The sequence below is a fragment of the Frieseomelitta varia genome, unplaced genomic scaffold, assembly GCF_011392965.1.
Source record: "Frieseomelitta varia isolate USP_RPSP 00005682 unplaced genomic scaffold, Fvar_1.2 scaffold_885, whole genome shotgun sequence".
Taxonomy (NCBI): domain Eukaryota; kingdom Metazoa; phylum Arthropoda; class Insecta; order Hymenoptera; family Apidae; genus Frieseomelitta; species Frieseomelitta varia.
The window spans coordinates 411,734-429,125 of NW_025110684.1; the positions used below are offsets into that span (position 1 = coordinate 411,734).

Sequence of the window (17,392 nt, forward strand, 5' to 3'; positions counted from 1 at the left end):
TCTCTCTCTCTCTCTCTCTCTCTCTCTCTCTCTCTCTCTCTCTCTCTCTCTCTCTCTCTCTCTCTCTCTCTCTGTTTCTCATAATGGAAATCGGCCGATCGAATCGAACACAAGCGCCCTTTTGCATCCTCTCGAAATATATACCCAGCTACGGTGATGTTATCGCGGTTTATTGAACTGTGCTGAAATTGACAAAAAAACAGGAATTTGCAATTAAATAACTTCAGCCTCGCATTGAAATGTCTTTTGTCACGTGACTTCGACGAGGCTCCTATTGGTTTAGAATATTACAGTGCTTGGGGCAGAAAACTCGTAATTTTCCAAAACGACTTCCGCACGAAAAGAATAGAATTCTTTGCCACACGGAGAGTTGCAAGGAAACTTACCTGTTGAATACGGAAATCATCCCTCCTCCTCCTCCTTTCGCGGTAAAATCACAAAATCAGATTCGCACGTTCCGAGTGATCGCCGCCACCGTAAAATAATTTTTCCCCCGGTTCTCGAAGAAGCGTTCGAGGCCGATCCACACCGGAATCTGGAGTTTATTTACGCTCGATCGATCTGCTTCTCGTCGAGAGTAAAGAAGATTGCAATAGGATTTCGAGGGTGGAATGGAATTCCTACAAGAGAGTATGACGACCGGCTGGTGGTCGGGGGGGTGTTTTACTAACCTTACTTGAATATCTCATTTGTTTTGACTCGCGTTTTGTACATTTTACATTTACACGTGCGCGAGGCGTTAGGAAAATGAACAGTCAAACGTTGAAACGGTGCAGGCTGTTTGGTCATCGTGTTTTGCGTAAACTCGCATTTCCATCTGGCCTTTGAACGCAGAGCTAAACTTCTGTAGAGTTTCGATCGAAACTACATAATCGAAAAATCCCTGCTGTTATTGTACAGACCAAAGATCGATCACGAGCGTTACATTCGCGTTTTTTGAGTACTCGTCTCTTGAAACTTTGACTTTGAAATCAGAAACAGAATTGAGTCTTCAATTGTCTAACCAATTGTATTTTGTTTTTGTTTTCTTGGTGTTTTGCAGGTCGAAACGAGCTGATTGCACGCTACATCAAACTGAGAACAGGCAAGACGAGAACGCGAAAGCAGGTCTCTTCGCACATACAAGTGCTTGCTAGGCGAAAACTTCGCGAGATCCAAGCGAAGCTCAAAGTGGTGAGTGTCCGAATACCTCTCCGCTACCGTCTGCCTTTCCGTAGCTGAAAAACTGTTTTCAGTTTCGTTCTCCTTTCATTTTTTTCTTTCATTTGTACATACATATATAGTTTGTAGCTGCGTACAGGAAAGAAAGATGCGATCGTCGCTTGCGAAAGGAAATGACACCAAGTTTTCCTTATTTCTTATTCTTTATTATTTGAAAAGCAATTATTGTTTGCCGCGCCGTACACTGGACGTTTGAAACACGATTTTATTATTAACGGTTCGTACACGCTGATTCTCACAAGTGTTCCTCACACGCGAAACTTTTTTAAATTTCAACAACAAAATTTCGCGAGATCAACCGATGGCCGAGAGATCTAGATTATTTGTTGAAACATTTTCAAACGTTAAACAGCCGATTTGTAGATGTATTTCGAGAGAGGCTGCAGCCGAGAAAAATCTGCAAAAATAAACTTGTCGTGCTCCGTTTCTGCGATTTCCGTATCGAGTTTTCGAAAAAAAAAAAAAAACATCGCAACTGCGCGCGTAAAATTCGATATATTCAATATTTCACGTCAATTGATTCGCGCGCGCGTGCGTGTGTATGTGTGTGTATGTTTTTCTCTCTCTCTCTCTCTCTCTCTCTCTCTCTCTCTCTCTCTTTTTCACACACACTTTTTCCTTTCTTCTCGCTCGCACATTTTTCTCCCTTTTTTTTTCCTTTTTTTACTTTTTGATTTGCACCCACGAACGATTCGCGTTGCGCCGGAATTAATTGTCAATAGAAAATTCGTTCTCGATCACGAGAGAGACGCGCAGGGAGGTTTGTAGCGGAATAAATCACGCGTAAAAATGAACCCCGGGCCCGTTTAATCAACAGCTGAATTATTAAAGCGATTTGGGAACAATTGCGCGGCTGTTAATAAATCACAGCACGCTGCGTTCGCCACTTCCATTCGGCGATGAGGAGGGCCGATATAAACCAGAGAACGACACAGAGAGAGAGAGAGAGAACGATGCGACGTGGCATTGTTTGTACAGGGAACAGTCAATAGTGAGCGCACGAATATAAAAAGGAGACAAAACGAACGTGTAAATTAAGCAATTCGAGCGTGTTTTACGCAGTTAATCAGCGCTAACGTATAGAGACGCGCGTCGCTGGAACGCGAGTTTATTTTCTGTTTCGATGTGTCTACCGCGAGCTCGCGAGGGGTGGGGGAGGGGGGGGGGAGGAAAAAAGCTCCAGTTAATTTCAGCTGAAAAGAGTTTGTCTGGATTTGCCTGATTTTACAATCGATTTTGTCCCGTTTCAGCGTCGATCGCGGAGGAAAGATAGATCTCGTTCGCGAAAAATAGTCTAATAATTCTTTTTTCTTTTTTTTTTTTTTTTTCGCTTAAAATACGTTTTTACTCTCATCCGGTCGTCGTGTAACCGTAATTGCAGAAGGCAAACGCGATCATTCCGTGTAACGAGTACGACCACGTTGATGAACAAACCGGGGGCCCCGAGTTGCCAACTCTCGAAAAATCTGAAAAAAAAAAAGAAGGAAAAGAGAAAAAAGGACTGCGACACGTTTGAAGGTTGGGAAACATCGTTTGAAGCGTCGGTCGGAATTGCAGAGCCGGACTGCATCTGCTACTGCAGTGGCCGCATACCGCGAGCATTATTCAGAGAAGCACCCGGTGGCAGGACGCACACAGGCCCGGTGTGTGACGTAATTTTCTGGTTTCCGCGTTTCGCGCGGGGCGTGAAACACAGGCAGGCAGGCAGAGAGAGCCACCCCCCAGAGGCCGATTTATTCCGCGAGAAAAGAATTTTTAGGCACGCCGCGCGTTGCGTGTTTACGTTTCCTGTGGTAACGCGCCTTATTTAATTTTCTACACGGCCGGCCGGCCACCCATTAAAGGCCCATTCGCGGCGAACCGAGGCCGTCGCCGTATTTTTTTTTTTTTTTTTTCACTCTCCCCCGAAAATTCGCCGCCATCCCCTTATCAGAGTTCTCCGAACCGCCGACTTCCTGCCGTGGAACGCCGGCTCTCCAAACTTCCTGCCATCATATCCCAGAATAATTGGTGAGTTCCTACGATTAAACGAACACTGCCTGGCAATTGCCAAGCGAGTCGGGCTCTAAAACGAGCGTCTACCTCCTTCGCGGATAGAACGAACTTTAGAATCGAGAGAGTCAGCACCGTGTATGTGAAAGTCTTTGACAATAATTTGACAACCGTTTAAAAAGCTAAAAAGTCTAGAGATTTAAATCGCGTGACACTTGAAAGCCCCGAAATACACACTCGCACTCGACGGAAGAGTGATTAATCGCGAATGACCGGATTTTCTTTTTTTTTTTTTTTCCTTTTTTTTCTCCCTTTTTTTTGTTGGAACGTGGACATTCTTTGGAGAGTCAAGCTCGTCTGTCTACATTCACATGGAATAATTCTGCGTCGAGCATTATAGTGTAATTGATTATTGCGGTGTAAACGCGCAATTCTCTTTCTCTCTCTCTCTCTCTCTCTCGCACACACATACATACACACACTCTCGTACTTTCTATCTCTCTCTCTTTCTGCCTGCCCTCCCGATAACTGACGATACACCCAAAAACGGGCGAACGGCATTTCAGAATGTCGATAAACATGTCCAGCCCGTTACCCGGCCAATCCTGCATTCCTCGCGTGTATTTGCGCGATGAAGGGCTGCTCGCGGAGACAGGGACAGAGCGATTGTACCGTGACAGACAGAGAACGAGCGAAAATTGAAAAAAGAAAAAAAAAGGGGGGGGAGGCGAACAAAAAAAAAAGAAAAAAAAACCAGGGGAAAAAAAGAGAAGATGGAAAATGAAACGGGAAAAAAACGAGGTGGAAGAGAAAAAAATAACACGAGGGCAGCAGCCACCCTCTCAATTAACCGAATTGATTTTCTACTGCAGATTCGTCGGTGAACAACGGGTCCCACGGAATGAAATGGATTTTTCGCGTGCAATACGCGCCCGATTTCGCGATAATAATATTTTTTTCCTTTCTGTCTGTCTTTATCTCTCTATCTGCGCTCGTTTTTTTTTTCACCTCTTTTCTTTCCTCTTCTCTCTCTCTCTCTCTCTCTCTCTCTCTCTTTCTCGTTTTTTTTATTAAATTCGAAAATTCCCTCGTTCGCATTCTTCCCGAATAAATCGCGCCACGTGGGGAAAATGGAAGCAACCTCGTCGATTTTTGCCCGTGGAACATCGCCCGTAGTTTTCTATTTACGCTGGATTTAGTGCGCGATTTTTTTTTTTTTTTTTTTGTATACTTGCGAGTATGACACGCGATCCCGTCGGAGAATATAATACGCGTTTATTGAACAAATAAAAAAGAGTGGCTTTCAGGCTTACAGCGACGTGCAATAATAAATAAAGAATCGCTTTGCTAGGCAAAGCAGATTCGCCTAATTGCACCGTGGAGAGTAGCACCAGTAATTTTTACAGTTTCGAGCGATAATCACGAATCAGGTTAATTTTCGTAAATTCGGCATTCCCTGTTTAAAAATTCCGAGTTCGATCGCATAGACAGGAGAAAACGGACGTTCGATCGGGCATTTTTGTTCTTCTTTCGAGTGGCGGGCACGTTCTCCGTTACTCGTCGAAATCAATCTATCAAATCGCGATCGTCGACCGAATAACTAAACCAAGCGATAAAAAGGAGTGAAAATTGGATTCAAGCCGATCCGAAAGCTGATTCCGCAGAAATTGCTGCTGTCCCTCGTTGTATGTAAAAAGAAAAACACCCGAGAGAGAGAGAGAGAACACAAAATGGGGCAAAAGTTGACAATTTTTGACAGCGCGCAGGTTGAGCAAAGAGAAAGGCTTTATCGATGCGCATTGTTACGCAGCACGCTTCATTTCGAATAGGCAGAGCTTGTAATGGCTCTTCCATTACGGATTTATGAACGAAATTGAAAAGGCCTGTACCGCGCGCGCCGGGGGAGCAGGTGGGAGGGGTGGGGTGGTGAACGAGCGGGGGAAGGCGGGGAAGGGAGGGTGGAGGATCCGTGGAAGGGTTGGTACACGCCAATTTCCCGGATATCACGAGAATCGAAGCTCTCGCGTTCGCTTCGTCAGCAATTTTCGACAGCGCTTTGGGGGTGGCGCTGATTAAAACGACGGCTTTCCGATAAAAGCGCAAAATTCCCGCGAATTTCGCGACCCAAAACCAGCCTTGTTTCTGCAATCAACTGCATTGCCGTTTCACTCGATAGCGATCGATGACATCAACCGCGGCTCGGGTCGGGCTTGAAACAGCGACAGAACCGTCCGTGGGTGAACCGAGGGTTGAAGGGGTTGGAAATTCAGCGGCGGCAACGAAATTATGCAGGCAACCAGGAGAAATCGTTCGCCGATTTAATTTTACACCGGTCGGTTGATCCGCGGGGGTGTATATGTACACCAGCGGCCAACGAACGAATTGATGAATTTCCTTCTTCGATCTTTCGCGTTGAATTTTGAATTTTTGAATACAGAGTATTCCATCGCGCGTTAATAATTACGCATACTGCAGTCGGGTGTTGTTCGTTGTTGTTAGCGAGTGGCGAACGCGAGATTCGATTCGTAGGTGCAAATTGAGAAAGACTTGCAATATATTCGTGCGAAGAGCAACGATGCATCTGGGTCTAATACTCCAGGTCTAAACTATTTCTAAGTTCAAACAAAAACCAAGTCGTGTGAACCAATGATACAAACGAGGTTTTGCGGACAGTGGAGAACGCGTTGTAATCGGTTTGACGATTTGTTAGGATCATGCCGCCAAGGAGAAGGCGCTGCAGACTATGTCGAGCATGTCGAGCGCCCAGATAGTATCAGCTGGGAGTGCGATACACAACAAGATGCCCCCCGCCCTCGTGGGGCCCCTTGCCCTTCATGCTTCCACCCCTGTCTCCTATCCCGGAGCGGTAAGTCCCGATCACGGAGAACTCCTTGGAACGAATTTTTTTTTTCTCTCTCTCTGTTTTAAACAGCCTATTTTTTTTTCTATTTGTCACGAAGCTAGGGGGGAAAGGGGGGGAAAAAAAGCACACGCCAAAGAGAGAAAAATTCGGGAAAAAAGAAAGGAGCCACGAGCTTTGGGGTGAGACGACGAGACACGCTTGCTCGACACGATACGTAAAGAGAGAAAGATTCGACCAAAAGTCACTGGAGTTTCTTTATCGTTTTATGTCGTCGCTGAACTACGGATATTTATGCAAATTGATGTTTTTCGTTGCTACAACAAGAATCGTATCTTTGTACGTGTTACGTGCAATCTTCCGTAAATGTCACAAACGTCCGAAATGCGAAACGTGTCTTTTCACGCGTCGCGTGTCCTTGTTGCATTTTGAAATTTCCAAACGCATAAACATCCGTCGATGCAATTCGATCACGCTTGCGATCGTTGGATCGCATTGTAATTTTCAAGGTGGAGATTCTAGATTGTAGAAAAGAGGTGGAACGAAAGTTCGATTAAAGAATAAAACGTGCGTTCTTGATCACTCCATCATCTCTTGTCCCTTCGTAATCACCTTTCATTTTTCGTTGGACGAACGATCGATGTCTCGTCGTCTTGAGAATGTGCAACTCTGACTGCTATCGTACACACACTGCCGGTTTGGCTTCTTCTTCCTTTGACGTTCGTATATCTGTTTTCTTTTCATTCTAACCGCTTCACCCCCATAACCGTTTCTAATCCGCTTGCAAGAGGCCAATCACACTCGTGTGATTTTGTTTAAAACTCACCTGTGACGCTTTGGCGCAACTATGTATCTCGTGAATAACACGCACACGAGGCAAAGGAAAGCTCTCCATTTTCTCTTCTCAGATATTCTATTTTCTAGAGATCAATCACGTCGCGAATCTGTTCTCATTCTAAAATAATTCTTACTATCTTTGCTTCGTTCACGCAATTCATTTCTCAATTTTCACTCATGCACAAGCATGCAATCACGATTTCTCATCCAGTCAGCTTTTCTTCTTTCCCATCTTCTTCTCATTCGCACGTTGCAGCTTAAAAGATAGTCGATGTAAGAGAGTAACATTCACGCGAGTTTGCGATCAGGATCTCCATCTTTGACTACTCTTCTTATTTTTCATTTTACTCTTTTTCTTTACCTTTCTCTCTCTCTTTCTCTCTCTCTCTCTCTCTCTCTCTCTCTCTCTCTCTTTTTCTCTCTCTCAATCACGGAAGCTTACACGAGAAAAACTAACCATCCTCATAAAAAAACGAAACCCCCTTGCTCTCTGCTGCTACGCCCCTGGGGGCCCTTGTTGTGTATTGTTCAATTTGTACGTCGCTCTATCTTTTTTACATATGTATATCACCTGGGCATATATACACATACATATACGGGGTTTGCATATTGTGTACGGAATTTTTGGACATTAATTACACGTTGTGAGGCGTCGTTGTGGCTTACCAAAACTGTCTTTCTCTCTTCACGTAATACGACTACTATTTTTACTTTTCCTTTGCTCTTGTGTTCCTATGTTTTTCTTATACATATATATATATATTTTTTTGTGTGTGTTTTTTTTTTAAATTTTTAATATTTTGTGTACGTAACATTACGTCAAGCCTTTTTTGGTTAATTTCTCTGTGCTCTCTGTCCCTGTCACGATCGTTCCTCACCCGAGGGCTCGATGGCTCACGGAGAAAAGAAATGAAGTCTCTTCCTGCTACAGCTGCTACGAAAAGTATTTGCATATTACTTGTAGCGATTTTATAGTTACGAGAGGCGTTCCTGGTACTCGTCTTCAGTTTTCACAAACTGCCAACATTCCGTTGAAAAATGAAAAAGACGAGCAGAAGAAACTCGCCGTAAACAATAGTATATAATTTTCGTAGTAATTTTCACTTGACTTGTGAAAATAAAGCTAAAAAGGTAAAGCTAATATATATATATATATATATATATATATGCAAATGCTGTGGCCTAACTGTTAACGCTTAAATGGCGAATCGCTTGGCAACGTTACGAAAGAAAAAAATAAGACAGACGCCGACTTTTCAGCAATTCTGGCAGCCGGGTCTGCAGCCAGGAACGTCACAGGATGTCAAACCGTTTTCGCAACCAGCGTATACTGGAAAACCAGCGACAGCGGTTTCAAGCGGTGACATGGTCCAGGCTCAACCACCCCCGCCATGGGAAGGACGTGCCATCGCAACCCACAAGCTTAGGCTTGTCGAGTTCTCGGCCTACATGGAACAACAGAGAGACCAGGATATTGTAAGTAGTGCTGTGGCAGAAGCGCGAAATAACATATTCAAGTTTAACTGTCAAATGAATGATGATAATTTGCCTTCGCGTGGAAACAATTGTATGTAAAAATACAAAATCTGAAAGAATATTGAAATATAGAAATTGTATTTATTCCTAATCTAATTTCTGATTGATCTGTTCGCAACATTTCCGTTCAAACACACTGCCGGTACATATAAAGAGAAAGCTTATACCGTTTAACCAAAGCTAGAGCTACATATAGTGCTTGGTTAACGAGAGCCTTCTTCCATCGAAGTACGAAGTAAATAGCCGGCTCATATTTAAAAGGAGGAGAAGAACTAAATTATCCCTGTTTAATTAATGGTTGGGACAATCAGGGATAGGTGATATCGACCGGAAGTCGCAAACATCCGGACAAACGTTCGAATTGGTTTTTTTCGTTTTCTTTCTTTGCAGTACCACAAGCACCTGTTCGTCCACATAGGAGGATCGGCGACTTACGCGGATCCGTTGCTAGAGGCTGTTGATGTCAGGCAAATATACGACAAATTCCCAGAGAAAAAGGGCGGCCTGAAGGAACTTTACGACAAGGGACCACAGGCGGCCTTCTTCCTCGTTAAATTCTGGGCTGATCTCAATACGAACATTCAGGATGAGGCTGGAGCCTTCTACGGTGTAACAAGCCAGTATGTAGTGAAACTCGATTAACGAATCTGTTTTAAAACAGATCAAGACCCGATAGTTTGCACCGATAATTTACCAATCGAAGATCCTTTCAGTTTCCTCTCTTTTGAGTTGACCCGTGGACAAAGAAAAGAGGAAAAAGATTCTTCAATTACTGTCATTCTATCAAAAGTCATTATCGGTATGATCTTTCGCACTGACGAGACTATTTTCTTTTTTTTTTTCTTTTTTTTTTCACAGGTACGAGAGCAACGAGAACATGACGATAACGTGTTCGACCAAAGTTTGCTCTTTCGGAAAACAGGTGGTGGAAAAAGTGGAGACGGAATACGCTAGGTTCGAGAATGGCAGGTTCGTCTACCGTATTAGCCGTTCACCTATGTGCGAATATATGATCAACTTTATACATAAATTGAAGCACCTGCCGGAAAAGTACATGATGAACAGCGTTCTCGAGAATTTCACCATTCTCCAGGTACGACGTACAATTTCGTATCGAAAATTTTAAAAAGCCAGTAATTCCAATTTTTCTTTCTTTTTTTTTAACGCGTATCTCTATGCATCAAGTGCTAGGATGCAGCAAATATCAAAATACCTAGGTAAAACGACTACTTATTATTTTTTCATCTCGAACGACAGGTTGTAACGAACAGGGATACGCAGGAAACGTTATTGTGCACAGCGTACGTGTTTGAAGTGTCGACGTCCGAGCACGGTGCACAACATCACATATACAGATTGATCAAGGATTAGCCTGTTTGAACCTGCTCGTCATGCAGCCATCCACCCCCATCAGTGCCTACCATCACATAAAAAAAAAAAAATCATCCATACGCGCATATACACGACTACACAGAAAAATGTTAACCCTTTGAAGCGTCGTTGAAGTTATTTTATACAACTGTTTCTTTTATCTCGTTCTCTACTCACTTTCTCATCCGTTTATTCACGTATTGATGAACGGATATTAAATTCGTTTCAATTGTTATTAATTTACTTGTACGAAAATTGTAAATAATATCTAGAATTTAATTCTTCTATTTTTTAATAACATGATTCTTATAAATTATATATCTTTTTTTAAAAAATGTATGCTTCAGGGGGTTAAGCGTGAATACATGACTGTAAACACGCTTTTACTACACACGAATACATAAGTACGTACTATACATATATTTCGCGTCTATGTGTGTAACAGAGTTTCTATCGAAAATGTTCTGTTATTAGATGAGAGGCAAAAGAATATAACATAGAATCATGCGTTTGTTCGATGTTTATTTTTACAAATAGAAAGTCGATCGGGCGATTGTTGTATAAATGTATTTTTACTTGCAAATTTATAATCTTTTAATCGAATCATGTAATTTTTAATTCGAATGGTTGTTTCTTTCAGTATTTCCGAACATTTTCCATAAAACTCCTTAAAGAGAACTTGAAATACACGATACATAAGTACATTACACACGTTTACACGTTAGTAGTACTGGCCAGCCCGAGCTTGAGTTTGATTCAAAAAAAACTGAGGGAAATTGTATTAAAAATGAAAAAAAAAAAAAAGAAAAACAAAAAACAAAAAAAGAATTGGTACGCGTGTTTTAACGTATCGTGGAAAGGATTTCCTGCTCATAGTCCCTGCAGGAAGCGCGTTCCAGATGACGAAATTGTAAATTTTATATTAAAGCAGATATAATCATATATAAATATATATATATATTTTATGAATATTCCGTCATTCGCTTGCAAACAATCGAATTTGTCGCGGTTTTAATAAAAGAGATATAATAAAAGTTAAGTTGAAATTAACGACAATAAATTTGGTATGGAAAAAAAAAGATGCGTGTCGGGGATATACAGCGTATGTATACCGAAACGAAAAAGAGAGAAAAATGAAAGAAAAATATTTAAAAAAAGTGAGTAAGATGAGAAACAGACTCTGATCTCGGAAAGGCGTGGTACCAACATAATTTAGTATTATAGTTTTATTATTAAACTAGGAAATAGATCAGACAAAACATCCACACACAGATATACATATATTACATATAAGAATATATATGTTAAATATTAATGCAATGATTACGATTTACATTGTTATAAATGATCGTGTATAAAGTTATCTAAGTGATTTCTAAGTTTTAAACGAAATGGAAGTTGAATAGAGAGGTAATGCCATTATGATTTCTTAAGTTTCCTTGGTTACAATTATCGTTGTAATTCTTTTTCTCTTTTTATAATTATCCAAATTATCGTGTAAGGTCGGAGAGTAATCACTACAACAGGCCTTTCTTTAAGCTTTTTGTTAGTAAAACTGTCTTTTCTTTTTCTTCTTCTGTTAGCTGTATTACGACTAACGGTAAGAATTTTTCGCTGCAGAGCTTTTTAATCCTCAATGATCAGATAAAAGAAAAGAATAATTTCTATATACTTTTTAAAAGAGGCAGTCTTTTTTAGTAAACGCACTTACAGTCGTGCAAACCCACCCACTCTTAGGCAGCGACACTTAGATTAGAGGGATGTGTTTGTATTTCTTGTAATTACTTTATTTCATACTCTAAGTACTTTATATCGTCTTCTTTATATCGACTTCTTGTTCTTGTTCTTCTTCTTTTCCTTCTTCTTCTTCTTCTTCTTCTTCTTCTTCTTCTTCTTCTTCTTCTTCTTTTTCTTCTTCTTTTTATTCTTTTTTTTTTCTTTCTATAATTCTTACACAAATGAGTTTTCTTACTTAGCATATCGTTTTATCTTTCTACCACACACTTACTGAAACTAATACATCAGATTCTATCAATTGCGCACGCTAGATACGAACAACGTTCATCGAATAGAGATATTCTTCTCTACAACTTGGCGATACGTGATCTTAATACTTTTCGACCGGAGAACATTGAAATTAGTTCAAGAGCATAAAAGTGAAATTCGATCCTTGTGCATGATTCTCCAGTCTTTTGATGAAGAAGAACTACGTAATAGCGTGACTTCATCGGAGCTCTTTAAATTTGAGCATACCTTCAGCACAGTTCATGCAAGACATTGTTTGTGTTTCGTACTTAATATCGTTTCAATGTATGGACCAGGGAAGTTTCACATTAAATATTCAGATATTCTGCTTTTCAGCGATGATCATATAAAAGAGTAGAGGACCATATATTAAAAACCCTATGATTAGTTTTATTTAGTCACATCTCTCACAGAGACTATACACAGTGTAAATGCACAGGAAACTTTTTTCATATTCTTTAATCTGATCAATTTCTTGTTCTGAAACAGGACTTGCCTATGGAGCAGTGAATATTAAGATAATACAGGAAAGAATCATGTATACTTTTAAGGAGATAATTAATACTTACTGTATTCTTTACCTTAATTAATTTTTACGCAACAAGTGGCAATGTATTTTGATCTCTCTTTTAGTCAGAAATATGTCGCTTTTTATTCGGGGTGAGAATTAAATTCGCTAAGTGATTGACTGAATAACGAAAGAACTTATATATTTAAATAATAATATATATGGCTTTCGTTCAATAACTGGCAGCTTTCACGATTTTCACAGTTTTTACTTATTGTTACCTTCTTTTTGTAATAATTCATTGTAAGATTCGTTTTTATATATTATGTCTATAAATTGTAATTTTGCGCTAAATTGTGTGTACATTATGGTGGAATTGGAACCATTATGATGATTTCGGGAATCACGAATGATTTCAAATTTGATTCAATTTTTGTCAGTAATAATTATTGATACGAAAGAATATTTTTAGAAAATAAATCAATCCTGATAAACGAATATAAAATGAATTTGTTTCATGTTGATTAAATAGAGAAACATTTGATGGTTCTAACTCAACCCAAGATAAATCGTTATTATTAAAAAAAAAAAAGCAAGGAATTATGCAATATATTTAGAAGATACTCAAATATTGTTTTGGTTATGCGAATTTTTATTTTAACAAAAAAAAAAAAAAATATGAGGAAAACGGGAGGAGTTCGAAGTCGCAGAAAAGAAGCACCGACACTAATATTATTAACATTAACGAATAATGATTTTAAAGTAAGCGAATTACATTTATAAGGAAAGATTATGAAAATATATATTTATCTATGTCTTCTGTGAAGATAGAAAATAGCACTCTCTCACTCTATATCGATGATATCAGAAAAAAGGGGAAAAAATTCAAATCCATAAAAATAAAAAACGCAGAAGTAGATTAGACGGAAAAAATGAAAGGAATCGCACTGTACACAACACATGATACGATTGATGAAAAACCGACGAAATTTGTTAAATATCTTTGTACATATTTACATAAAAAAAAAAAAATCATCAAAAGAAAAAGTTCCAGTGACTATGTTTTATCTATTATAAAGTACTCTGACGAGAACAAAAAATTCATTTATTGTAATTCGTAAACTCTTTCGAAATTAAAAAACGCTACAATATTTTCATCCGTATTTTCATAGAGACTCGTGTATAAGAAGTATTTGTTTAATAATTAAAATTATAATAATAAAATGGTTGGAATGTTAATATATTTTAATTGAATAATTATTCATTCAAACGATATTGAATTTTCTAAATTAAACTTTTTGAAATTACTATCTCTATGAAATATACTCGACTGTAATTCTTACTGTTCCTTTCTACAAAAATGGGAAACGCATTGATCTATGTTTGCAAATTATATTTCTTCATATCCTGGAACTGCCATATCAAAGAATTGAGCTTGAGTATAAAAAATGATTAAGTGAAATACTGATCAGAGAGAATGGGATCTACCTGTATATTATCATGAATAAAACGAAACGAGGATCAAAGTAGTTGATTTAACAAGTAAATAAAGAACGAAATGATATATCATTAAATTAGAAGTTTAAAAATATAATAGAATTCAGTATATGTACAGTATTTGAAAAACATGTTTATAATTTGTATGGAAAATAAATAATTGATATAAAAGGAATATGTAAATTGTACCCTTTTAACTACTCTTTCAACTGATTTACTCAACAAAATCAGTTTTGTTTTAAGTTAATCCCATACTTTACAATTCGTAATACATAGTTTTAGTAATTTCATTTTAACTTTAATTTCATTTTAATTCAAGTTTTAAATAATTATAATTTTTTCCAAAAACAAATTATTATATTTCCTATCGATTAAATAAATTTTTGATTTTTTATTGACTTTTATTTAATTGTATATTTTATTTATTTGCAATAAAATTATACAAATAGAAAGAGTAGAAATATTCAAATATTTAAATAAAAGCGCGCTAATTTAAATATGCATGATGTGAATATCGATATAGTATATATATATATATATATATTATATACTATATATATATGGAATTACGAACGTACATATTGAATATGAATGCGATAGTTAAACAATTTTTTCTCAAGTTTGATTTAATATTACATATTATTTAGACTTGTAAACAATGTGACGTAATTTCAGATTTTCAAGCAAATAGCACAGAAGTAAATTTTTTGAAAAATCCACGTGCATTATTTTTATAGAGTTGCCGAAAGTAAGTTTTCCATAGAATGACCACTGTAAATTTAGAAAATTTCTACAAAAGAGCAGACGAAGCGGTAAGTTGTACTATCAATTTATATTTAATATTTAAAAGATTTAGTAAATTCACGAAATCTTTGAGATCGTTAGCTAACCTTTGTAGGTTATAATGTTTGCATATGGTCATTACAGGAAGAAGAGATAGCTTTTTTAAAAAAGGAGATTGAACGTTTGCAACAAAATGTTAAGACTAACAATTCTATGGTAAATTCTGTATCTATGGATGAATATGTAAAGTTAGAACAGGAAAATATCAAACTGAAACACAGAGTGGCTATTTTAAAAAGGGTTTGTTTCGTTTAAAATACCTTTAATAATTTTACAACTTTCATTCCACTGTCAATAAAATAATAATACATTTCTATTTGTTCTGAAAAGACCGTTGAAGTTGAGAGAGCAAAGTCTGAAAACAAATTGAAAATGTCGGATAACAATGCTATCAGTTTATACGATACACTATTTAATTTATTTAAGAAGGCAATCTCAGTCGCGTATCCTGACGTTTGTGATCCTCCAGTAATTATAATATCTAATAGTAACGAAAGATTTGGAGATTATCAGTGTAATAGTGCTATGGCACTTTCTAAACAACTCAAAAATGATGGTAAGATTATAATGGTATTGATACATTATCAACATGAAATTTTAGTTGCAGGTGTATATATGTTTTTATATTTATTCAGGAATTACAACAAAGCCAAGAGGCGTTGCAGAGAGCATCGTGTCCAAAGTAGAAGATTCAAACTTAATCTCCAAGTTGGAAGTTGCTGGAGCAGGTTTTATAAATATATATTTGAAAAAGGAATTTGCACAAAAGACCTTAAGCACTTTAGTGAAAAATGGGAAGATATTACCACCATACACAAAAAAGCAAAAAGTGATTGTAGATTTTTCTAGTCCTAATATTGCTAAAGAAATGCATGTTGGACATCTAAGATCTACTATAATTGGAGACAGTATTGCAAGGTTGTTAGAGTTTCTAGGACATGATGTGTTAAGGATAAATCACGTTGGTGATTGGGGTACCCAATTTGGAATGTTAATATCTCATCTTCAAGATAGGTTTCCTGATTATTTGTCTGTATCTCCACCTATTGCAGATCTCCAAGTAATTCTGTAGTTTTCACATTTTTGCTCTATAATTATCTTTACATATATTCTAATTACAAAAAATTATTCTAACAAATTGTAAACATTGTAGAGTTTCTATAAAGAATCAAAGGCAAGATTCGATACAGATGAAGAATTTAAAAAACGCGCTTATAACTGCGTTGTTAAGTTACAAGCATCCAATCCAGACGTGATAAAAGCATGGCAATTAATTTGTGATGTTTCTAGAAAAGGTAAAACAATCGATGTCGTAAAATTATGAAATTTAAAAAATTATTTGTATAAAATCATTGTATTGCAATATATTGCTTCACGTTTTAATATACATATATTATGTATTTAATGTAAAATACTTTCATTTTAAATGTAGAATTCGAAAAGATATATACTCGACTAGATATTAAGTTGATAGAAAGAGGAGAATCTTTTTATCAAAAGCATATGGAAGCTATAGCGAAAGACTTGGAAGCAAAAGGATTATTAGAAGAAGACGAAGGACGGAAAGTCATGTTTAGTAAACGCGATAATGAAATACCTCTAACCATTGTAAAATCTGACGGTGGTTTTACTTATGACACATCAGATATGGCAGCCATTAAACAGCGTGTAGAAGAAGAAAAAGCAGATTGGGTACTTTTTGCACATATTTCATTACTATTCAATAAAATATCCTGTTATTTTTTTTATGTATTTTGTTTACATGTAGGTAATATATGTAACAGATGCTGGTCAATCTATGCATTTTCAAGTATTAAAACATTGCGCTGAACGAGCTGGAATTTTAAAAAGTTGTCATAGAATAGATCACGTTGGATTTGGCGTAGTTCTTGGTAATGATAAAAAGAAATTTAAAACCAGATCTGGTGAAACAGTAAAATTGAGTGACTTACTTGACGAAGGTAATTTTCTACGTGCTACTATCACGTTGTAGCTGCTTCCTAAGCAGCTAATCTTCTTTGAATTTCTATTTATCGTTTAAGGTTTGAAGAGAACACTTGAGAAACTCAAAGAAAGGGAACGTGACAAAGTACTTACCGAAGAAGAGTTAAAAATCGCTCAAGAATCTATTGCTTATGGATGTATAAAGTATGCTGATTTATCGCATAATAGAAACCACGAATACATCTTTTCTTTTGACAAAATGTTGGAAGATAAAGGTAATACTGCCGTATACTTGTTATATGCTTTAACAAGAATACGCTCTATTGCAAGGACTGCTAATATCTCGCAAGAAAAGTTACGTGAAATGGCAGAGAATATTCCAATTTCATTGGAACACGAGAAAGAATGGAAATTAGCTAAAGTATTAATTAAATTTCCCGATGTATTAATTAAAATTACGACCGACTTATATTTACATCACCTATGTGAGTATTGTTACGAGATTTCATGCGTTTTCACGGAATTTTATAATAACTGTTATTGCCTGGAAAAGAATGATCTTGGAGAGATAGTAAACGTGAATATGAGTCGCATCTTATTAACCGAAGCTACCGCGATTATAATGGAACAATGTTTCTCAATACTAGGCTTAAAATCAGTTGCATATATGTAAGCGTATTTGTATGAATTTATAATGTAAAATAACAATAAAACTCGTACTCTTTATAAAAAATTGATATTATTTGTATTAAAATATG

At 37.2% G+C, this 17,392-nt stretch overlaps 2 protein-coding genes across 3 annotated transcripts in view; both read left to right on the forward strand.

Annotated features, from left to right (window-relative positions):
- Window positions 1-13,428, forward strand: part of LOC122537021 (transcriptional enhancer factor TEF-1) — a gene marked incomplete at its 5' end in the record, with an annotated part of 34,133 nt that extends 20,705 nt beyond the window's left edge. Inside the window, 6 exons of the mRNA XM_043669897.1 lie at window positions 1,043-1,173; window positions 5,924-6,079; window positions 8,171-8,386; window positions 8,837-9,066; window positions 9,305-9,539; window positions 9,704-13,428. Coding sequence (XP_043525832.1) covers window positions 1,043-1,173; window positions 5,924-6,079; window positions 8,171-8,386; window positions 8,837-9,066; window positions 9,305-9,539; window positions 9,704-9,817 — 1,082 coding nt within the window. The remainder of the gene's footprint in view (window positions 1-1,042; window positions 1,174-5,923; window positions 6,080-8,170; window positions 8,387-8,836; window positions 9,067-9,304; window positions 9,540-9,703) is intronic.
- Window positions 13,429-14,417: 989 nt separating this feature from the next.
- On the forward strand, window positions 14,418-17,367 carry LOC122537039 (arginine--tRNA ligase, cytoplasmic). Of its 2 annotated transcripts, none has more exons than XM_043669930.1 (8): window positions 14,418-14,659; window positions 14,746-14,930; window positions 15,021-15,246; window positions 15,326-15,750; window positions 15,844-15,985; window positions 16,123-16,382; window positions 16,459-16,651; window positions 16,733-17,367. In XM_043669930.1, exons 2-8 carry the CDS (start codon window positions 14,844-14,846, stop codon window positions 17,305-17,307), a joined length of 1,908 nt encoding a protein of 635 aa, XP_043525865.1. In that variant the 5' UTR covers window positions 14,418-14,659; window positions 14,746-14,843; the 3' UTR covers window positions 17,308-17,367. The 2 variants fall into 2 exon arrangements, with proteins under 2 accessions (XP_043525865.1, XP_043525864.1); XM_043669929.1 differs by having other exon boundaries at window positions 14,775-14,930.
- The last annotated feature ends 25 nt before the right edge of the window (window positions 17,368-17,392 follow it).